Source organism: Eschrichtius robustus, chromosome 1 (assembly GCF_028021215.1).
Source record: "Eschrichtius robustus isolate mEscRob2 chromosome 1, mEscRob2.pri, whole genome shotgun sequence".
Lineage (NCBI taxonomy): Eukaryota > Metazoa > Chordata > Mammalia > Artiodactyla > Eschrichtiidae > Eschrichtius > Eschrichtius robustus.
This window is the reverse complement of record NC_090824.1, coordinates 200317210-200342342: the sequence shown is the minus strand read 5'-3', so window position 1 is coordinate 200342342 and position 25133 is coordinate 200317210. Positions and strand designations below refer to the sequence as shown.

Genomic DNA, 25133 nt, shown 5'->3' with positions numbered 1-25133 from the left:
AACCCAAAATTCTATACAGAGAAAAAAAATCTTTTGAAAATGAAGGTAAAATAAAGACTTCACAGATGAAAAAAAGCTGAGAGAATTCACTGTCAGAAGACCCAGGCTAAAAAAATTGTTCATGAAGCTCTTCAATCAGAAGGGATCTCATACGAGGCAGAACACAGATCTACACAAAAGAATGTAGAAATGGTAAAAATAAATATAAAAGATTCTTTGTGATAAGGGGTTGATAGCATGTCAAAGTAAAATGTATGACAACAGTAGTACAAACACAGGGAGAGGCATTCGAAGCACACTCTTGTAAGGCTCTTAGACTACTTGTGAAACTGTATAATACTGTTCAAAGGCAGACATGGTAAATCAGAGACATATACTATAAGCCCAATTGAGATGTTTTTTAAAAAGTATAACTGATGAACTAATTGCATACACAAAATGGAATCACTTCTAAAACTTCAGTTAATTCAAAGGGGGAAGAAAAAGAGGAGAAAAAGGACAAAGAACAAATGGGACTAATAAAAGCAACAAGCAAAATAGTAAATTTAATTCAACTCTATCAGTAGGCACATTAAATGAAAATGATTTTTAAATGTCAATTAAAAGAAATCGTCAGAGTGGATGAAAAACGAAAACCCTATTATTTGTGGTCTAAAAGAAACCATTTTGTATGTAAAGATATAAATAAACTATACGTAAAAAGCTGGAGAAAAATATTCCATGAAACCAATAATCAAGAAAAGCAGGAATTTTAAAACATTAAAATCAGACAAAATGGACTTCAAAACAAATAATATTATCAGAGATAGAGAGACATATAATGACCAAGAGCCAATTACACCCAATTCTAACTGTGTGTTCACCAAACAATAGAATTTCAAAAGATGTAAAGCAAAAATAGAACTAACTGGAAAAACAGATAAATCCACAATTAGGAGACTTCAAAAACCCCCTCTCAGTAATCAACAGAATGAGCAAGACAAAACTTAATAAGAATATAAAATACCTGAGGAAGGCTACCAACCACCTGGATGTAATTGACATTTATAGAACATACCACACACAGCAGCAGAATACACATTCTTCTCAAATGCATAAGGAAAAATTCACCAAAACAGACCATATTTTAAGCCACAAAACAAACATCCACAAATTTAAAAGAACTAAAATCATACACAACATTGTCTCATAATAAAATGGAAGTAAGCTTACAAATCCAAAAGAAGATATGTGGAAAATCCTCAGATATACTGATTTGCATGAAAACATATCAAAGTCTATGGGACACAGTTCATATGCTGCTTATAAAGAAATTTACAGCATAAAACTTTACATTACAAAATAAAGGTCTCAAATAGATGCCTAAGCTTCCAACTTAAGAAATTAAATAAGAAGAGCAAATTAAACCCAAAGAGAGCAGAAACAAAATAAAATAAAAGCAAACAATAGAGAAAATCAATGAAACAAATAGCTGTTCTTCGAAAAGATCAATAAAATTTATCATTTCTTTCCAGACTAGTCAAGAATAAAAAGAAGATATAAATGACCAATATTAGGCATGAAAGAGGGGTTATCACAGCAGAGCCTCCAGACATCAGAAGATACTAGTGGAGTATGATACTTGATGCCAATATATGAGGTAAGTTAGATAAAATGTGCAAATTCATTGAAAGACACGAACCACCAAAGCTCAGTAAGAGAAAGAAATCTGAATAGTTCTATATCTACTAAAGAAATAAAATTCTCAACATAAAACCTTTCAACAAAGAAACCTTCAGGTAGAGATGGATTCCTTGGTAAATTCTACCAAACATTTAACAAAGGAATAAGATTCAATCTACATAAAGAATTCCAGACAGAAGAAAAGAGTAGTGCATACTTCCCAATTCATTCTGAGGCCACATTACCCAGATACCAAAAACAGACAAAAACATTAAAAGATAACTACTAACCCATATCCTTCATGACTATAGATGCAAAAATCCTCAGTAAAATATTATCAAACTACATCTAGCAATGTCAAATAGGGTAAGACATCATGACCAAGTAGGATTTTTCCCGGGATTCAATATTAGTTCAATATTCAAAAATGAATGACCATATCAACAGACTAAAGAAAAAAATCATGTGATCATCTCGAGATACAGTAAAATCACCACCTCCAAGGAGTAATAGGCTCATCTCCCATGGTTTAAGTTGAGGCCCCAAGGGAAGCATGTAATAAAGCACCCTCCCCCTCCTAGCCAGGTGAGTGTCAGCAGAGGCCCAGTGGGGAGACCGAACTTCCACCCCCTGCCCAGTGGTAACGAGGCACCGTACACCACCAGGTTCTCAATGGAGTCTAAGCGGGGAACTTGGATTTTTACATGCACTGTGTAGTACCCCAGACCTACACCACGAGACCTACACTTAGAGAAATCTTGCTAAAGCAAAAGATTTAAATAAAATCCAAAGTTTCATAACATAATCCAAAAATGTCCAAGACAACACAAAAAATCACTCATCATACCAAGAACAAGGAATGTCGCAACCTGAATGAGAAAGGATGATGAATGGATGCTTATACCAAAGTAAAATGGATGATGAAATAATCTCAAATAGATGTTGGAATAAGATTTTAAAGTAGCCATCATGAGGCTTCCCTGGTGGCACAGTGGTTACGAATCCGCCTGCCAGTGCAGGCGACACGGGTTCTAGCCCTGGTCTGGGAAGATCCCACTTGCCACAGAGCAGCTAAGCCCGTGTGCCACAACTACTGAAGCCCACACACCTAGAGCCCACGGTCTGCAGCAAGAGAAGACACCACAATGTGCACCACAACAAAGAGCAGCCCCCGCTCGCCACAACTAGAGAAAGCCCGCGCACAGCATCAAAGACCCAACACGGCCAAAAATAAATAAATAAAATAAATAAATTTACTAAAAAAAAATAAAGTAGCCATCATAAAAATGCTTCAATAATCAATTATGAAGACTTGAAACAAATGAAAAATCAGAAAGTCTCAGCAAATAAATAGATGATATACAGAAGAACCAAATAGAAATTCTGAAAATGAAATTTACAAACCAAAATAACTCACTGGATACCTCAGCAACAGGACATAGAAGACATAGGAGAGAAACCATGAACCTGAAGACAAACAATAGAAATTACCCAATCTGAACAACAAAGAGGAAATATATTGAAAAAAAAAATTTTTTTAAATAAATAAACAGGGCCTCCAGATCTGTGGGACCACAGCAAAAAATCCAACAGTCATGTAATCGGAGCACCAGAAGGAGAGGAGAAAGAAGGTCAGACTGAAAATGCATTCTAAGAATGTCTGAAATTTTCCCAAACTTGGAAAAAGACATAAATCTAAGATTCAAGAAGTTGAGCACACCCTAAACAGAATAAACCCAAAGAAATTCCTGCCAAGACACATAATAATCAAACTCCATAAAACTAAAGTCAAAGAAAATTCTTAACAGCAATGAGAGAGAAACAATATTTTACCTATAAAGGAAAAACAATTAAAATAACAGCAGATTTCTCATGAGAAACCATGGAGTCCAGAAAGACTGGAACAACATTTTTCAAGTGCTGAAAATAAAGAACTGTCAGCCCAGAATACCATATCCAGTGGAAATATTCTTCAGGAATAAAGGGGAATTCAAGATGTTCTCAGATAAAGGAAAACTAAGAGAATCTGTCACCAACAGACCTACCTCAAAGGATAAGAAGTTCTTAAACAGAAAGGATATGATAAAAGAAGGAAATTGGCAACACCAGAAAGGAAGAAAAGAACAACAGAAAGAATAAAAGCATGGGTACATACAAAAGACTTTCATTCTCCTCTTGAGTTTTCTAAATGATGTTTGATGGCTGAAGCACAAATTATAACATTGTCTCATACAGTTGTTATCAATGTGAAGGAAATAAAGGCAAATATAAATGAGAGAGGGTAAAGGGACTTAAAGGGAGATATGGTTTCTATACTTCACTCACGTGGTAAAATGTCACACCAGTAGATTATGATAAATTATGTATAATATAATATCTACAACAACCACCAAAAACTCTACACAAAGAGATACACTCAAAACACTACGGAAAAATCAAAATGAAATTCAAAAAAAAAAAAAAAATGTTCAAGTAATCCAAAGAAAACCAGGAAAAAAAAAGTGAAAGAAAACAGAAAACAGAAGGAAAAAACAGAAAATGAAACTAAGCTGGCAGACTTAAGCTCTCACATATCAATAATTAAAAGTAAAATGATTTAAACACACCAATGGATACATCAATATATAGAGTTTCAGAAAATGGATTTTAAAAATGACTCAACTATATGCTGTCTACAAGAAACTCACTACAAATATAACGATATAGGTAGCTTGAAAGTCAAAGAAAGGAAAAAGATACACCATGCAAACGTTAGTTTAAAAAAAGGTAGGAGTGGCTATATGAATAGCAGATTAAGTAGCCTTCAGAAAAAAGAAAATCACCAAAGACAGAGAGGGACATTACATAATGATAAAATGGTCAGTCAAGAAGACATAATCCTAAATGTGTATGCAGAGCTGCAAACACAAAAACAGATAGAACTAAGAAGAGAAACAGACAAATCTACAATTATTGTTGGAGGATTTCAAATCCTTCTCTCAACACTGACAGAAAATCAGCAAGGATATGAAGAACTCAACCACACCAAAAACCAAATTTATAAAGATTTAAGTCATTTAGAGTGTGTTCTCTGACTACAGTGGAATCAAGCTAACAATGAATCACATGATAGAAAAATCTAACGCTAAACAACAAACTTCTAAATAATCACAGATCAAAGAGGAAGTCTCAAGGAAAAAAATTTTTATTGAGGTATAGTTGATTTAAGGGAATTTAAAAAAAAAATAAAACTGAATGAAAATGAAAACGGTGATAATATAACGCCAAAATGTGTGACAGGTAGGTGAAGTTCTGTGAGGGCAATTTATAGCACTCAACACTTACCTTAGAAATGAATCAAACTCTCAAATCAAGAGTCTAAGCTGCCACCTTAAGAAACTAGCAAAAGAAGAGCAACATAAAGTCAGAACAGGCAGAAGGATGTAAAAATAGATGCGTCTCTGGACTGTCAGCGCTACGGTGAGAGCGGGAAAGTGGAGACTGCCTTCCATCTTACCGCTGTCCTGCCCCCAGAGAAGTGCTCACTTGTTTCTGAATGTCTTTGTCCAAAAGACAAATTCTCTGTAGATGAATGCAGACTTCAGAGAATTCTTTCTTAATATTATTCACCCCTGAAATCACCAAAATTCCTTTCAATGCAAATGTAACTAGATTAAATTAAATGTATGATTAAAAACAACTAGAGAGGGCTTCCCTGGTGGCACAGTGGTTGAGGGTCTGCCTGCCAATGTAGCGGACACGGGTTCGAGCCCTGGTCTGGGAAGATCCCACATGCCGCGGAGCAACTAGGCCCGTGAGCCACAACTACTGAGCCTGCGCGTCTGGAGCCTGTGCTCTGCAACGAGAGAGGCTGCGACAGTGAGAGGCCCGCGCACCGCGATGAAGAGTGGCCCCCGCTCGCCGCAACTAGAGAAAGCCCTCGCACAGAAACGAAGACCCAACACAGCCAAAAATAAATAAATAAATAATAATAATAAAAAAAATTTAAAAAGAAAAAAAAAAACTAGAGAAATAAGAGTAAACGAAACTCTTAAGTGAAAAGAAAAGAATAAATACCAAAGTGAAGTAGAAAAAAGAAAAATAGAGAAAAATCAATGAAACCAAAAGCGAATTCTTTGAGAGAACTGAGAAAAATGATGGACTTCTAGCCAGATGGATCAAGAAAAAATAAAACACAATGATTAATATCAGGCATGAGAGAGGTAACAATAGCTACAGATTCTACAGTTGTTAAAAGGTTAATAAAAGAATAAACAAGTTTATACCAATCAGTTCAACAACTTAGATGAAAGGGATGCATTCCTTTGAAGAAAACCTAGCAAGCTCCCTCAAGAAGAAACAGATAACCTGCATGGCCCTAGAACTAGTAAGGACATTGAATTTGTAGTTAAAAACCTTCCCACAAAGAACACTCCAGGCACAGATTGCTTCACTGGTGAATTCTACCAAATAGTTAAGACAGAAAGAATAGCAATTCTACACAAACTCTTCCAGAAAATTGAATGGGAGATAAAACTTTCCAACTCATTCTATAAGGCCAGTATTACCCTGATACCCAAACCAGACAAAGATATTGAAGAAAAGAAAACTACACATTGATAATCTTACATAGATGCAAAACGTCTTAATAAAATCTTAGCAAATTAAATTTTTAAAGTATATAAAAAGGATAATACACTCTGAACAAATGAAGTTTGTCCCAGAAATGTAAGGTTGGTTTATCATTTGAAAATCAATATAATTTACCATGTTAAACTAAAAAAGGAAAAAAAAAAACATGATTAATGCAATAGGTACAGAAATACCATTTGATAAAATCCAATATCCAATCCTAATAAAGTTCTCAACAACTTGGAATAGAGGGGAACTTCCTCAACCTTATAAATTTCATCTATGAAAAACCGACAGCTAACAATAATTAGAAACTGAAAGTTTTCCCTTTACCATCAGGAACAAGAAACCACGTCTATTCAGTTCTGTACTGGAGGTTCCAGCTAGTGCATTAAGGAAAGAAAAAGAAATAAAATCACTGAAATTGTAAAGGAAGAGGTAAAATGATCTTTATTTATAGACAATATGATTATCTACATAGAAGACCCTTTGGAATCTACAAACCAGACAAAACTAATAAGTGACTTCAGCAAGGTTTCAGCATATAAAATCAATATACAAAAATCAAGTGTATTTTTATATAGTAGCAACAAATAACCAGAAATTGACATTTTAAAACTATTGTTAACAATAGCTCCCAAATAGGAAATATTTACAGATAAGTTTCACAAGAGATGTGTGTGCACCGAAAGTTACAAAGCAATGCTGAGAGAAATTAAATAAGATGGAGAGACATGCTAAGTAATACTAAACAAATGGAGGGACATACTGTGTTCCATGGATTGGAAACCCCAATATTGTGAAGATGTCAGTTCTTAAATTGATCTATAGATTCAACACAGTATCAGTCATAATTCCTTCGGGGTTTTATGAAGAAACTGACAAGCTGACTATAAAATCCGAATGGACATGCAAAAGATACAGAATAGCCAGCAACTCCAAAGAATAACAGCAACAGCAGAGGGTAGACACTACCTGACCCAAAACTTAATGCAAGTAAGTAGGTAATCAAGGCAGTGTGGTTCTGGTATAAAAACAGACAAATAGATCAATGGAACAGAAATACACCCAGATAAATGGGCAACTGTGCAAAGAAAGGACAATTCTTTTTCAACAAATGATGCTGGAACAACTAGATAGATATCTACATGCAAAAGAAAAGAATGAACTTTGATCCATACCTCATATCATGTACAAAAAATATATTAAATTGGATCATAGGCCTAAATTTAAAACCTAACATTTAAAATCTTCTATAAAAAAGCACTGGAGAAAATCTTTGTAACACTGGGTTTGGTAAAGCTTTATTAGATACAACACTATAAAAGAAATAATAAGTTGGACTTCATCAAAATTGAGGACATTTGCTCTTTGAAAGACTCTTTTTGGAGAATGAAATAACAAGCTTCAAACTGGAAGAAAATATTTATTTACAAATCCTGTATCTGAAAGAATATATGTCTATATGTATGTATGTACGTATGTATATCTCACAACTCAGTAATAAGAAACCAAACAACCCAATAAAAAATGGGCAAAAGATCTGAATATACACTTTACCACTTAAGATATATAAATGGCAAATAAGCATATGAAAGGATGCATGCAAGTAATGCAAATTAAAACTCAGTGAGATATCCCTACACACCTAATAGAACATCTAAAATAAAGGACGGACCGTACCACTTATTGATGATTTTGTGGCACAGCTGTCAATCTCATGCACTGCCAGAGCGGATGGAGATGGTTATAACCCCTTTGGAAAGCAGTTTACCAATTGCTTAAAAAGTTAAACATATAACCACCATATCACCTTGCCATTTCAGTCTGAGGTTTCACCCAAGAGAAATGAAAGCATGTGGTCTGTAAAAATAAACACTCCAAAACAAAACATTACAAACATAAGAGCTTAAATTTTAAAGATTTGTACAACGTTTGGAAGACAAAGTAAAGGAATATTTGCAGAAAGTGTGGTGGGGTGTATGAGAGAAAAGAAAATCAACGGATCAGTCTCAGAGGCCCCAAGATCCAACTAGAAGTTTCAAAAAGAGAACAAAAAGATCAGAGAGGAAAAAAATGATTAAAGATATAATACAAAAATATTTTTCCAGTTCTGAAGGACATATGTCATCATTAATGAAAAAAAACAAAAACCAGCACCAACCATATCATCATGAAAATTACAGAACATCAGGGATAAGAGAAAATCCTAAAGTCTCATTATATAGGAAAAGCCAAAACAAACAGGTCACATAGGAAAAATGCCTTTAAAATTCTAAGTAAAAATTATTTTCAAACTGTCATTATAGAAACAACAACTGAGAGAGAAGAATAAAGATATTTTCAAACATGCTAACCCTCAATTTTTTTCCCTCCTATGTGCCTCTTTTACTCAGGAAGCGCTACCAAAATGATGGGGTGGACCAAGAAGAAGAAAACTGATGAGAAGGGCACTTCCTCAACAAGATAAAGGCCATGTATGGAAAGCCCACAGCTAACATCATATTCAGTAGCGAAAGCCTGAAAGCATTTCCCCTAAGTTCAGGAGTAAGACAAGGAATCTACTTTCGCCACTTCTATTCAACATAGTCCTGAAAGTTCTGGCCATGGAATTTGGCAAGAAGGAGAAATTTAAAACATCCAAATTGGAAAGGAAAAAGTAAACTATCTCTGGTCACAGGTGACTTGATCTTATATGTAGAAAAACCTAAAGATTCAAAAGAAACTGAATTAAATAAATTCAGCAAAGTTGCAGGATTCAATTTTGAACTTCACATTCAAAAATCAAATCTGATTGTAACACTCAAAAATCGGTTGTATTTCTATACACTAGCAGTGGACAGTCAAAAAGGAAATGAAGAAAACAATTCCATTTACAATAGCATCAAAGAGAATAAAATACTTAGGAATAATTTAACCAAGGAGGCAAAAGACTTGTTATGCACTGAAAACTATAAAACATTGCTGAAAGAAGTTAAAGAAGACACAAACAAATGGAAAAACTTTCCATGTTCATGGATTAGGAGATAATATTGTTAAGATGACAGTGCTATACAAAGCAATCTACAGATTCAATACAATCCCTATCAACATCTCAATGGTGTTTTTTGCGGAAATGGTAAAACCAAGCCTAAAATTCATAGAGAAAATCAAGGGACCCCAAATAACCAAAACAGTCTTGAAAAAACAAGGACAAAGTTTGAGGACTCACTTTGATTTTAAAACTAGTACAAAGCTATAGTAATCAAAACAGTATGGGACTGGTATACAGATAGACATACAGACTGACGGAATAGAATTGAGAGCCCAAGAATAAACCTTGAAATCTATGGTCAGTTGATTTTTAACAAGGATGACAAGACCATTCAGTGGGGAAAGAACAGTGTCTTCAACAAATGGTGCTGGGAAAACTGAACATCCATGTGCAAAGGAATGAAGGTTGTCCCTCACACCGTATACAAAACCTAACTCAAGATGAATCAAAGACCTAAACTTGAGAGGACTAAAACTAAAAATTTCTTCGTGGAAAACTTAAGGGCAAATCTTTATTGCCTTGGATTTAGCAATGGTTCCTTAAATATGATACCAAAAGCACAGGTAACAAAAGAAAAAATATATTAATTAGACTTTATCAAAATTTAAAATGTTTGTATACCAAAGGACACCATCAAGATGAGTAAAAAGATAACCCACAGAATAGGGGGAAATATTTGCAAATCTTCTATCTGATAAGGAATTAATATCCCCAATATATAAAGAACTCTAGCTCAACAACAAGACAATTTAATTTTTTAAATGGACAAAGGACTTGAATGGACATTTCTTCAAAGAAGATATACAAATGACCAATAAGCACATGAAAATATGCTCAACATCACTAATTATTAGGGAAATGCAAATCAAAGCCACAATGCAACATCATGTTCACACTTATTAGGATGTCTATAAAAAACACAAACATACACAGAAAATATCAAGTGTTGGTGAGGATGTGAAGAAACTGGAATCTTCATACATTGCATTGGGAATGTAAAATGGTTCAGCTGCTGTGGAAACAGCTTGGAAGTTCCTCCAAAAGTTAAACGTAGAATTACCCCCATATGACCCAGAAATGCCACCCCGACGTGTACACCCAAAAGAAATGAAAACAGGGACTCAAACAGATATTTGTACACCAATATTCATAATATTTTTCACAATAACCAAAGGTGGAAAAACCCAGTATCCATCAATAGATGAACAGATAAACAAAATTTGCTATATACATACATGGAATATCATTCAAGCCATAGAAAGGAATGAAGTTCGGATACAGGCACGTCACGGATGAACCTTGAAAACATTACGGTACATGAAATATGCCAAAACAAAAGGACAAAATATTGTATGAGTCCACTCACATGAAATACGTAGAATAGGTAAATTCATGGAGACAGAAAGTAGATTAGAGGTTACCAAGAGCTGGGGGAGGAGGAGTGAAGAGTTATTGCTCAGTTTCAGATGATGAAAAAGATTTGGAAACAGTAGTAACGGTTGCACAACCTTGTGAATGTACTTCATGCCACTGAATGATACACTTAAAATGGTTAACATGGCAAATTGTATATTTTATGTATATATGTACTTTATGACAATAACAGCAGTGCAACAACAATAGAAAACTGGGGTCCAGGAAACAAGTGATCAAACACCAGGAAACAAAAAGAATTCACAAAATGATGACAAAGTGCCAGGATAAGAGCGACAGCAGTCTGACAAGAAAACGCTCCACAAGCAGCATCAGGAAGACAATGGACCCGATCAGTGAGCTCTGTGGGCTCCGTGGAATTGCCTCGGCCTGAGGATCAGCCCCGAGCATAAGTGAACCACACTAGTGTTCCTTGCGTATCGGTTCTTACCTACATCAGCTTCAACCAAAATTTTATTTCACAAAATATTATACTGACTGATTTCTTTGTCCAGTACTATTTCACAAAAAGATGGGAGACACAAAAGCACAGTTCTTATACACACGCAGTTGACACACTTATTAAGACAATCCAACTAGGTAGTAGTCATGGGATTCCCAGAAAGGATAAAAATAATCAGAACATCTAGGCTTCATTAAGAGACCTGAGTCCCTTGTTCTTAGTGTAATTAATTCAAAACGAAAAAAGAAAAAGTCCTCTTTAGAAAGCACTTTGAAATATTACACCTGTCACCTAAGGAAAACCAGAAACATTCTTAACTTGCTACATTTACAGTATTTATTACTTTATATTGTGGAAAACACTCTAATAATTGAAAGTACTGTCCAAAACAAGGCAGAATTACTCTCTAATTTTTTATGCTATACAAAGTTGTAGCCAAAAAGTATAATGCTATGAGAGTTCAAAAGAGACTGTAAAACTCACCTGTTGAGACATAGTTTCAGAAAATTTTCCTGATTTTTCTCTTAAAAGTGTGACAAGGTCTTTATAAATTTCTCCTTTTCTCTCATAATTAATTTCCCCCTCATCATCTGTTTTGCCCTTTGGAAGAAAAAGTTTGGTGCTGTAATTAATGGATGAGAGATACAAGAACCTGATCAATACGTCACAACCCAAGCACAAGCATTGTTTTCTTCTCTAAAGGATCCATGCGGTAGTCTTTACACACGAAATGTACAGGCACACCCTTTTCCTCTTAATGTCACCTATTCATTCGTTCGTTCGTTCAGTCATTCATTCATTCATTCGTTCAGCAAGCCTTTACCAAGTGCCCCCTAGATGCACAGGGCACGCTGCTATCCAGCAGAGACCTGAAAGCTCCCTTCCCACTTCTCTCCTGCGAAAATGCATTATGACTTCAAGAGCTTTTGACGAAGTCATAGAAGGCCTCGAGGTTAGAATGTCACCACACAAACGGCTGTGTTTCTGTTGGTCTCACCCTACCCCTGCTGTGTGTGGAGCATGATTGCTATAGGCTCATTTTCTAGGGGTGGGACCTCTCTGTGACCATCTGTCCCTCCACCCTCAGCCTCTGTCTCTCCTCTTATCTCTTTCCTTTCCTCATTTCACTTTGCTTTCCTACTCCTATTACTCTTCCTTCACCCTATGTGTGTGTTCGCACATATATACATATATACACATAAAAACTGTACTGTTACATGTATAACTGCATATACATGTAAAACATACAGATACATGTAAACTGTAGTGTGTTACACATTTTCTTGTAACGACTGAACAGCTTCAGTTCCTTGTCTTTCGTTCTTTAAACTGAGAGGAACACTCAGATGTTTCCATACCAAATGAAGTTGTATGTGCGTCAATAGCCTTTTACAGAAACAAAGGCTCCTCGCCCCACTCTGGAAGGCCCAAGAGAAGCATTCCTTTTTTTTTTTTCTAAGCTCTTATTTTCCGGTTAGAGATTTCGCTTTTCTCAAGCATCAAGGCAAACCGAAAGCAAATCATAGTTAGGTTGTCTGGCTCCTCCGTGCAGAAATAAGCCCAGGACCACGCTGATGGAACAAGCATGAAAGGCGGGTTGGAAGATAAGCCCCGCCGCTGAGAACACGGCCGCATGTCGAGAGCGGAGCCAGGCCAAGACCCGCGATAGCTGGGTCCCCATTAAGGATCTGGACCCTCCCTGCAGAATTCTGCTGCGAGCCCCAGTTTTACATGGAAGACAGCAAGAGCCGGGTTTTCAGAGGAAGCTGAGCTCCTTCTAGCCAAGTTCGGTCAGCAGCCGTGAGGCTCAGTGTCCAGCTTTTAATCCAGAAGGCCATGTGCCGCCTCTCTCAGGTCAAGGCCCACTGCCCACACCCTGCTTTGCGACCCTCGGGCCGGGAGCCTGCAAAGCTGCGTTTCTCCACCGCCAGGCCGGCTGTCTCGGGCAGCAGGCTGGGAGAGGCCTGCAGGGGAGGAGGCCAGGAGGTGGGGGGGGAGGCCAGCGGGGAGGCTGGTGGAGGTGGGGGGGGGAGGCCGGCAGGGAGGCTGGTGGAGGGAGGGTGGGGGAGGGAGGCCGGCAGGGAGGCTGGTGGAGGGAGGCCGGCAGGGAGGCTGGTGGAGGGAGGCTGGTGGGGGGGAGGCCGGCGGGGAGGCTGGTGGAGGGAGGGCGGGGTGGGGGGAGGCCAGCGGGGAGGCTGGACGAGGCAGAAGCCACATGCTCCCTCCCACGTGCTGTCGGAGCCACCTAGCAACGGCCCCTCACCCCGCAGTGGCAGTTGCTCCCAGTAGCCACAGTTGGTTCTAATTTCCTCTGGAAGAACCCAGAGGCCCAGAACCAGGCTCACCACGACCCCTCAGAAATCCCACTAACAGCCGCCCCGGGCCCACCCTCAGCGGCCCAGGCCAGCAGGCTCTGCCCCACCCTGCCCCAGCCCCTGCACTAACAGCGCTGCTCACTTCTCAGGGCTCCAGGGCCGGTTTCATGGAGACACCTGGGCTCCGAGGGGACCAGCACGGCCTGGCGGTGACCATTCTCCAGACGCGTGAACCCCAGTTCTGCGGCGGGGCCCCCCCCGCGCAAGCAGGGCCCACTCCTCAGGGGTCTGAGTCCCAGTCTGCGCGGGCCCTGCCCGGAGCCGCTGAGGCCCCAGCTCAGGGGGCACGTCCTCCGGGCTCCTGCATTTAGGTCCCCTGCCTGCTCCTCCGTCTGTCTCCTCAACTCTTGCAACTGCTTCCGCATTACCTCGGTGCTCCTTTATCGACTTGTCTTTCCTTAAACACTTGTGTCATTAATCAGCAAACTGATTATGTTAAAGAGGCAGTACTTAGATAGTGGAACGGGTCCCTTTGAAGGCCATTTCCTAGAATACTGACTTAAGGACCTGCAAGGGGACACAGAGACAGCAAACACACAGCAAAGGGATCTGCATGAATCCCACAGAACATACTTCATTTTTCTGTGGTTTTGGGATTCAATCCTGGAGACATGCCTGCACTTACAGAGACCAAAGTCAATACGGTTTTTAAAAAATTACTTACACCATTTAAAAACACTCCTTCTTTGCTACAAGTAATGCACAAAGTTTCAGCATCGTGTGGTTTCACCAGCACATAACAAATTTCCCCTTGAATTTGTCTCCAAGGTGGGGCTCGACATCCATTTGAAAACTCGTAATCTGAAACCAATTATCAATCAATTAAAGGGAGCTCCTTAACCTCAACTTGTAAAATAGGTTGGCTTCAAAAAAGTAGGATTGAAATTTTAAGTTTTCATTTCTTAAATATTTAATGTAGCTACTGAAGCATTTTGAAAATATAATTATGAAAATATATATAATATAAAATGAACCTGAGGTGTACTCGATAGATTCCAAGACTGTCTGTTCTCCCTTTCCTGAGAACCGTTTAAGCAGCTCTATATCATTCTTAACAGTCCCTGGATTTAATCGTATTTCTCTGAAATAAATGTTTAGAAATTCATTTTAAATACTTTAAAACAGAATCTACAGAAAACAACATGAAAACATTTCATTATATCAGGGGGAATATCTTTTTTTGTAATTAAAATATCCGTTAAATTATACAACAACAAAATTACGGTGAATTTTAACCAGGTTACAGTCTTATAACACTGTCAAAACATCAAAGAATCAGTGATTCACGTTGAATGCAACATTAAATATACGCATTTCAATATTCACTTCATTTCTTAATGATAATACCAAAGTACTAGAAAAGACTAGACAAATGAACAAGCCTTAAACTTGCTAAACTCTACATGATAATTGCATTATAATTTTTAAATTTATCTAATAGTTGAGGAGACTTTGAAAATAACAAGACCACTTAATGGCTTCAGAATTAGATGAAACTCCACTACAATGTTTTAGCCATGTTAACTGAAAATTGTACTGTTTAGGAATTAGAAACCTTCATGCAATAACTAAAATTTTATTCCAAAAAATGTAATGTTAAATCAATAGCAACCACTTCCAAACTTTATTTTTCTTGTGTCTTTTCCCTAAAGCTCTGAAAGTACTTTTTATAACCAATTTTTAGAGGTTTCTTTTTGAAAAAAAAGACTCACAAGGAAACATGTTTCAGAGAACGATTGAGTAGGTGCAGATCCAGCTGCTTGAGTAGCAGAGCAATCTTCATCTTAATCTCACCTTCAGGATCATCATCTTTGGTAATTTTATCAAGAAGAGTTAATACAGATGAGTCTTCATTTATTTCATTTATCACATTATAATCCAAGCCCAGGATTTTTGCTATGGGATTTCTGTTTGCTGACCAAAAAAGTAAATTAAAAAAAAAATTATCCTCTTGTCTTCTATTGCAAGAACCATAAAGACTATCAAATCCTTTGGAGCCCACTCAAATGTGTTTCTTTCATTAAGCTTTCTCTGATTGACCCAATTTGAATTAATCTCTACTTCTCAGATTTTACTGGACTTAGGAACTTTCTCACACCTCTTGAGATGTTTACCTTGTACTGTAATATCATCTCTATATGCTATCACCCTAATAGGACAGAAGCTAAGAGGTGTATTTTTTTTAAGTTGACTGTGGGGCATTGTTCAGAATAGACATTCAATCAATACATTCAGAACTGATTTGAAGATAGAGAAATACTGGTCTCCTTAGAAGAATTATCACTAGAACTGTGTGTGTGTGTGTGTGTGTGTGTGTGTGTATACACCAGTGAAAAGTATTCACAAATGCTTTCTCTCCAAAATAGCATGTTTTTCTCAGTCTACAGATCTACTGCCAATCTCTTCCACCTGTTTGAACTGCTTATATTTTCAATGTCTTTTGACAGTAGTTGGGAAAACAAATCTAACCAGTATTTACATACATGCCAAAATCATAATGCAAATTTTAAATACCAACTTGTGATCAAGGCTGAAAGTTGAACCTAGAGATGTTGAAAACAGAATTTAATAAAAGCCAAAAAACTATATAGTTGAAAATGAGGGAGAAAGGGGCAAAACCGTGTTTAGAAAGGAGGAATTCAACTCAGATGAAAATCTATATGCATTTGGATGTGTTGGGGGATGCCTATGGGACTAGTTCAGAAAGCTTGACCTGATGGAAAGGAAGAGAAGCACAGCGATGGCGCTAACTTTCCCACAGGAAGCAGACTATCAGCAGGAAAGTCGTGGGGGGAGCAAGGGAAGGAGGCCCGGGAACCAACCACTTAGACAGCACCTCCACTCATCACCTTACAGCTGTCGTCTCTAAAGATTATGAAGAAAGATACTAGGTGAAATCTGGGGAAACACACAAAGCTGACTTCCAAGTTGCCAGGTACCACGCAATTTGGACCAAAAACTAACAGCTGTACCTAGAACTCTTACAGAAAAGGCAAAATGCAGCAAAGGATACATATTTAGCCAGATTGGGTGCACAACACTCTATGTATTAAGTTTACGTATTAAGTTGAATTTAATGAACAGCCATGAGTCTACTGACTCTTCTTAAATTCAGTTTTATTCTCAAGATTTCATCCCTCTCAGAAAAGTAGCTTTGATGTACAGGGAGAGCAGTCAAGACGTAAAAAGAAGCTGCTGTTCTAAGGTTCACATCTTAAAAAAATAAGGACTAACTTTCTACCTCACAGCCACGGACAGTGGCAAAGAATGATGACAGATGAGGGACCTTATGCCTGGGACCCACTGGTCACACGATTCCAAAGAAGCAGAACACGTATATGACATAATTACCTATCGTCAGGTATTTCTACTTGTAAGAAATACTTAGAGCCCAATGATAGCAGGTGATCAATCACATTCTTTTTTGCATGTTAGATGATTAGACAATAATAAGAACATTATATAACTTTAGTGAAGAGGAAAAATACTTCCCACTGAATGAATGTAACTATTCACAGAAAGCTGTGTATTTCCACAATGGAAAGGGCTGAGACAAAAGGAAAGTGAGATTATTATGGGCTGTATGCTAAAGGAAGAGGCTGCATTCATTTTAAAAGGAAACAAATCACCATCCATCACAGCAGAATGCAAAAGGAGAGGGTGGATTCTGGTGCTGGCCCTGGACATCTGTTTTTTCCCCGGACGTGAACCTTAAAGGCGTCAGGTCTTTCCAGGAGCTAAGAAGGCTCTCTTTAAACCACATACTAAAATTAGAAATCTCGAAGCTTACTAATGGTAAAGCATTAGGCTTTTCATTTAAAGTAGAAACCTGGTATGAGCATAACATTTCAGCCAAAATAAATTAAGGACATTTTTATGAAGTTGAACATAGTACTTTTTACCTTTTCGGTTAGAGAACTTTTTTCAAGAGACTGTAACAAATGATTCCCTCCCCCGCCCCCAAGATTAAGTTTCTGAAAGTTCAAATCACAGATTGCAGTGTAAATATCACCTTCAATACATGCTTGTGCTTCCTTCAGCTTTGTAGTTTTGGCAATATATAACACACGTGACAGCTGCCCAAAGCTCCTAATTTTAATCTGTGGTACAGAGAGAAATAGCAAAGGCTGTCCATTTTTATCAGCTTCTTCTGACTTGACTGTTGTTTCACTGAAAAATGAAAAAAAAACCAGTATTTTTTGAAAGCTTAAGGTTAACCTGGATGTCAATAGAAGTTAAATTTAAGACATTTCAACAAATTATATCCATGTCTCATGATAAAGCACAGAGAATATAAATACGTCTTGTTAGAAGCTCATCTATTTTCCCACTTTCATCCACACTCAGGCCCTTAAATCCCCAGACTTATTAGCAACATGATATACCCAGGAAGAAAATTTTTAAACAATTTCTTGAATACCTATGTGAACTCAAATCAGTTTTTGGTTTTGTTTTTCTAATAATGCATTGGACATGTTTTTAAAAATCACTGGTTCTACAGAACCTTTCATGTTTTGTGGATTTCTAATGTTATTTAATTTATAAAATTTTTATACCACCGTAATTAGTGGTTAGGAATTTTCTTGGCTACTCTGTTTATGAGCAAAAAAGTTATGAAAAAAGACAAACTAGATCCCCTCAATGGATTATTTTCCCACTCCAAACCTCCAATTTGGTTTACTTTAGGATAACAAGCAATTTTTCTAACTAGGCTTTTTCCTGATCAGAAATTATTAGCTCTCCTAGATTGGTGTTTCTGCCCATTTTAACTTTTTTAGGTTGGCATTTCTAAAAGACTAAGATGTTTTTATGGCAGTGATATAGCTCTAGATTTCTACCACTTACAACATTACCTAAACTGCCTAGCTTTTCACTGCATACTGATATCTCTGGCAAAACTGTCCACATCTTGAGACCTGATATTTTAAATTGTAACACAGATAAATAGCTGTGAAATGTTGACACTCAAGACAATCTACTACTATTTCATAAATGAAGGAGCAAAATGTTTTTAGACTTGCCAGGAACGTGCATCATTTACACAATGTACACTTTCCCAGGAATAAAGCTTTTGGAAGAACGCCCCAAGGATCGAGGAGCTTTCTTAGAGGTCTGCTCTGGGGCTGGCCGCTGGTGCTGAGCGGATGAGAAAAGGACGAAGTCACAGGCAGACTGAATGCCCACAGGACCAAGCTCCTGAACCTGAGAAGGCGAAACTCCTGGGGAGACCAGGAGAACAGCAGGGCACAGGACATTCTCATTGCTCCCGCCAGCGGAAGCCTGCAGCTGAACGGAGAGCAGGAGGAACTAAAACGCCAGGGATGGAGAGGACTGTTGAAAAGCAGCCTCCCGTTTCAGGCTCACGGTCTGTCGGCCCTGAGGAAAGAGCTCTTTGGAAGAAAGCTGCTGCAGCCACCTTGGTAAGGTTAAGAAGAATAAAAGAAAGAATAAATGAAATCCACCGACCCGATCGAGAAACTTTTAAACTGGAACTGCAGGGGGGAGATAAAAATACTCAGCTTATGCTAGAGAGAGAGCAGGAAAAAAGGCCTGATTCATTTCATCCCCAGTGTCAGGTTCCATGTCCAGAACATAGTAATTACTCCACAAATAAGGCTATAGTAGAGAAACTATTTAGTAATGCTCAGGGATGACAAAGAGTTCAATAACAGAACTTTGGGCTACTGACCTTAATACTGTGACTTCTCATTTGAGGACAATGGTAATTGTTAAGAAGTTTCTCCCCTATATTAAGCAAAATGCACCACTCTCCCTCTGCCACCCCACAGATTTTACAGATTTAAATATCAGAAGGGATTTTGTCTCTATCTGAAATCACAAAATCAAGGCCTAGTGGCATCTGGCAGTTCACACGAGTGGAAAGACCAGGCACAAAGCAACAGCAAACGTTGGGAGTGTGGTGACCTGGAGAACACATCCCCTATGGAAAGAAAATTCAAATTTAAAAATTAGATAGTGTGTTGGCCAAACAAAATAGCCTCAGATTTCACCCGAGTGCCTCTGGTTTTCTGAGATTTCTGAGATTCACAGAGGTTAAGCGACTTGCCCCAAACCTACAACCCATCAATAAAAAACGTGCAACTGAAGATATTAAACTCTAGAAGCAATTCACTGGCTTACCTGACAACATAACCTGATCCAAAGGCTGAGGGGTCCAAATTGGTTTTCCATTCCAGTGGTTCTACAAAAACATAGTTTGCCTCTTGGGGATGTTTACAGATAAAACCCTCCACAAACACAATCATTTCCTTCAGTATCGCCTCATTGAGAGGGGTAGTTTCCAGGGCCCTAGCCCCGTGCGCCGCAGCCGTCCCCTGCGTGGACCTTGTCAGTGCCGCGCCCATGGGATCCCACGACGCTCAGACCCGAGCTCAGCGCGCACACTGCGTCAAGGCAGAGAGAGAGAGAGACACGATAGCATCCACCATTCCCCCAGAACAGTTCTCATTTTCAAGATTTTAAGCTAGCACTTACCCAACCCGCATTCTGCTTATTCATCTTAGAGGTGGATTTTTTAAATTATCCAGTAGCTCTTCAATTCAAGAAAATAGCTAACTTTCCCTGAACCAGCGCTAAGTGAAACTGACGGGGACGTAAGGATTTTCCAACATCTGCCTGCCCTGGAATGAATAACTTCTTTCTCATTTTCCTGGGCCTAAGAGAGAGAATTCAAATAGCTGGGCAGAAATTGGAAACAGCAAAGTCCAAGAGCGGAACAAAAAGAATCGGAGGACGTTGGCATCAAGGCCTTTGGTTTGCAGCTCTGCTGGGGCCAGAGGTGAAGGGACCGATGCTCTTTTGAGCTGGATCACACATTGTTTAGAATCATGCTATTAAACTGACTGCTGTTACTCTTTGTCATCATCATACATCTGCATCAGTGCAATGTGAGCATATTGACCCTATTAATCGAAATATTTGAGCAGTTCAAATTCCATACTCCCTGCCCATATACCCTGCCCAGAATATTTTATTGTAATTCATAACTTTCTTAAGAGCAAATGTGAGAACAAATGAGAATCTCTTTAGCCTGTTTGTCTAGATTACCAAAAGAGTCTAGCATTAAAATGTAAAACAGAAATTGAAATAAATTTTACTTTAGCTAAATAGAAATTCGTCTTTAAAAGAAGATATCTGAAAAGATAACATTATCTGTAAACTTAAATAAGAGCCAAGCTAATAAATAAGTTCTGACATTAATACATAATGGACATTTAAGACTTTTTTTTCAGATAATCTATACTTGTTTATTTTCTCATTTGTAATAACACTGATCATTAAAACCTTTCTTCTGGAATATTAGAAGAATGGTTAAAAAAAGTTAAAGGATGTAATTAGCTTCCCCCTCGACCCATCATTATTACAAAAGCTCAGTACCAATATTCTACAGAAATGATTTGGAGATGTTACTTTCCATCCTGTATTAAATCTTGAAATACACTAATAGGGACATCTAGATCAGAGGTCCTCAAATGGGCAGTACTGGCTGCTGAGAAGCAGAGGAGAAGCCCTGTACAGATGTTTCATTATCAAAATGATAAGAATGGAACATTGTTAGCGTTTAGTGATGAGGACCAAGAATGCCAGATGTCCTGCAATGCGCAGGACAGTCCCCCAGAAGGAAGAATTATGCGGCAATCTCCAGCATCTAGTACGTAAACGCTTCAGTTAATTAACACCTGAGCCTACAACCTATCACTATTTTACAAATAATCATGAAGGATTTTTTCACAGTTTTAATATGCACTGAATCTTCCAGAATTGAAACTATTATATAAATCAAAGGACAGTTGTATATACTTCATTTTACACAGAACTTTACCAAGAGGTCAGCAGTTTGTAAAATCATGTCATTGACTGAAATGTTAGTCACACAATTTAAGTTTCAGTGACACGTCTGTATTTGGAGCTACTGCATACTCAGTAATTCTATGTAAGGCTGGAACAACTGATTACTTCATTATATATTCTGAGCATATATATATATATATATATATATATATATATATATATATATATACACACACCTGAGCATTTACATGCTGATATTTTATTACAATTATCTTCCTTTTATTTTATAGTTAGAGCACCACTGAGATTTAAAACTATGATTTTGATTTCAGAAGAGTAAAGTGGGCATTACAAACTATTTGTTATAAAAAGCAAGTATTGGGTCAGATAAGGTTGAGAACAACATATATATACACATACATATGTACATAAATATATCTGAAAAAGTGCTAGTGAAATAAAATGTACACCAAAAAATGTACGAATTTGTTGTGTGCAGTCGTTTTAGTATTTCAGTGTTTTGTTTCTACTGCTAGATTCTGAACACATAAGCAGGTACTGATGTTTATGTGTGACACTCCTGGGTTTCCCAGTATCACGAGAATAAGTGCAAATAGATGTATCTTACGTGGAGAGGCTCAGGAGGACAGTTCTATTTGTTTTTAATCTTAAGCACAAACTTGTTTTGGTCTATAAAGCTGTATTATATGCATCATTTCTTTCTTGCACCTTTTAAAAGAAAAATGTGAAATTACGTAAGGCTGTGGCAGTCAACATGCCATAGAGTAACTTCCTGGAAGACACTTACAAAGGAGCTACGACAGGCAAAAAGTTCTTTTCATCATGATACATTTTTCTAGGAATGTGTGTAACATATTTGCCTCTATTCAAATTGTTTTTCTGAGTCTAATAAACCAGGAGCTGCAGCAATGGACAGGCTTGATTTAAGAAGGCCTAAGAAAATCTTTGGGGGCCTATGAGCATCCACAAGGCAAGTACAATATTATTTGAATATTATTCGAAAAATAAAAAGTGGAACAAAATCCCAAAGAAGACCATGTATAAAAGACCTTAAAAAAAAAAAAAGACTTTGGAGGCCCAACTGACCGAGTTTTTAAAAGAAAAAATAGGTAGTCTTGTATTTTTTTTTCTTCTTAAGTATGAGAAATTTCTAATGGCCTCTTTATTTACCAAGAGAACCAAAGCTACAGCATTTATTCCACTAATTCCAGTGATGTTCCAAAATGGTCAGTATAACTCGGGTGAAAGTTCAAAAACTAACATTTTTTATCAAGACAGGCTGATGGGACGTTTCCTCCCAGTACCAATCCATGAGTTCTTCGGGCCTGAGAAACACGGTTACAATGAACACATGTGCATACATAGTACATATCTTTGAATTAATTGAAGATTTTAAAGTTTAACAATGACAGGGAAAGAGGTTTTAGTGCATGTGTTTGTTGCTATAAATTGAGAATCACGTTACACTCATGTTCTCTACCCATCCAATGGATACAACAATTTGTTTTTCTTTTTTAAGGGTCCGTTGCAAGCCTCCAGGATCATTAATAAAATGAAACCCATTCGTGAACAATTTCTGTAACACCTGAGCAGAAGCAAAACCAAATTCTTTATGAGACTACAGGAATAAAAGCGACCACCCTAAGATCCAGAACCGTGGCTGGGGAAGCGGGTTAGGAGACAGTGCCTACACTGGCATCCCGAGAACGAGGAAGCTAGGCGGTGAGACCTACAGAAAAATCAGTTTCCGAACTGCCCGGAACCGAGCCTTGAATCCAGGCAATCTCAGCCCCTGTGAAGACACGCGATGACGGCACCTAAGCGGCCCCCTGAGGGGCGGAACGCGCTGGAGCGGGAGGCCGGCTTCCCGGGCTGAGCGGGGAGGGGAGGCGGGAGGGCGGCAGCGAGCACGGCGCCGGGACGGAGGCAGAGCTGCAAAGGCGGAGGGGGAAGGGACAGGGGACGGGAGACGAGGGTGCTGCCCGGGCGGGCGCGCGGGGCGCGGCGGCGGAGCGGGAGGCCCGGCCCGGGCAAGAGCAGGGTGTCCGCGGGGAGGCAGGGCGAGACGGGCGCGGGAGAGACACGGGGAGGGGGCGCGTCTGGGGCCCGAGGGGAGAAGGGGAAGCCGGGGAGAGGGCCAGAAGCGGGGCCCGAGCGCGACTCCCGTTTCTCCACCCACGCGGACGGCGGCAAAGACACCGGCCGCCCGCAGGCCGCACTCACCCGCAGCGCCCGGCTCGGCGCCCGCACGACGCTCCACGCTCCGCCCGCGCGCCCGCCGGTTGCTAGGACGCCGGGTAAACAAGGCGCCGGGCCGCGCGCACCGCGTCCCGCCCCCAGCCCGCCCGCGCGCCCCCGCCCGCGCCTCCCTGGAAACACGCTGGGTCCTCCTCCTCCCCTTCCCCCTCCTCCATCCCCTCCTCCCCCTCCCCCTCCTCCCCCTCCTCCTCGAGGGCGAGTCCCCGCTCAGGCCACCAGGTAGGAAAGGTTCACCTTCCCTAAGGCACAGTGGGAGGTTTTAGCAGAAACTTCATGGTAGAACCGATAGCAAATGGAAAAGAGTCGTTAGAAACACCGTTTTGCTTCCCCACAGGCTTCCAGACAGGAGTCCTGTAGCGTTCCAGGAGGGCTTCTGTGTACCTGAAAGCTTCACTGGGTTCTCAAAAATAGCACAAGACCTCTCACAGGATATTTGAGGTGCACATTTTTCTCTCCAGAAAGCAAATAAGCTAGAATTTTCGAACACTCACTGGAAAAGCAGAAACTGCTCTTGGATACTCTAGTTCAGAGCACTGGAATGAAGTGAGAACACTTCCCCGTGTTTTTAAATGCCTTTTTTTTACGTTTGTGCCTTAAGATGACCTTGATCCCACCAGTAGACACTCTACCAACAAGAGACCAACCTTGAAAAGCCAGAGGGGAATGAGGGAGTGGGAAAAAAGAAAATATTTGGTGGAGAAAAAAAGAGAGAGGGAATGAGCAGTGTACTGTCTTGGGGGCTGGAGTGTTTGGGGACAGTGCTGGACAAGCCGGGGGGAGAGTGTTTAGGAACTAGGACTGGACTGTTTTTCCTTAAAGCCAGGGAGGCAGATGTGTGAGCATGTTAGGTGTCACATGTCAGGGTAGTAGGCTGTCCCTGCTCAAAAACAGAGCCTTTCTGCAGACACATAAAGAAATAAGGTCGATTTGACCTTTGTTTGGGGTTTTCTTCTCTTCTTGAGAGTGTGAAAGTTGTTAGGAGTGGAATCATTTTGCCCGAAGAGGACTCTACCTCCAGAGAAGCCTAGAGTTGCGAACACCAGAAAGGAAGATTACGTGCCAGTAGGCGTAAAGGGCCCATTCAAAAACAAAAAAAGTGGAGAGATTACACTCGAAGACAGTCACAGCATCCTAGCTGTAGAGTTGACGCACGTCACAAACTGGTGAAGTTCAACCAGCTGGTGAGGGTCCACCTTTCAGAGGCATTCTGGAGTGGTCCTGGAAGCAGGGAAACTTCTTTGGGTACTTTATTTCCCTTGTGCATTTTAATCAGCTGTATAATATGAGAGAGCGTTTACTGGGCCCTATGTAGAAACTGGCCAGAGATCTACAAAGTTCTGGACAACTGACCTTGGTTTGCAAAGGAGGGAAAAGCCAGCACCAACCAAGATCTGAGCATTTGTGTCCTCATGTGCCAAATTCATGCCAAGGGGCAGAATCTCTCCCATTGCTCAATCTGATTGCACAATTGGAATTTACTGGA

General features: G+C 39.3%; 1 protein-coding gene across 1 annotated transcript in view; it reads right to left on the bottom strand.

Annotated features, from left to right (window-relative positions):
• The window catches only part of ODAD2 (outer dynein arm docking complex subunit 2), a 178108-nt gene extending 154411 nt beyond the window's left edge, over window positions 1-23697 (bottom strand). Inside the window, exons 1-7 of the mRNA XM_068562910.1 lie at window positions 23615-23697; window positions 19700-19962; window positions 17571-17728; window positions 15271-15472; window positions 14533-14639; window positions 14223-14359; window positions 11667-11783 (exon numbers count right to left, since the gene is read on the bottom strand). Of these exons, the coding sequence (XP_068419011.1) occupies window positions 11667-11783; window positions 14223-14359; window positions 14533-14639; window positions 15271-15472; window positions 17571-17728; window positions 19700-19923 (945 nt within the window). The 5' untranslated portion in view covers window positions 19924-19962; window positions 23615-23697. The remainder of the gene's footprint in view (window positions 1-11666; window positions 11784-14222; window positions 14360-14532; window positions 14640-15270; window positions 15473-17570; window positions 17729-19699; window positions 19963-23614) is intronic.
• Between the last annotated feature and the right edge of the window lie 1436 nt (window positions 23698-25133).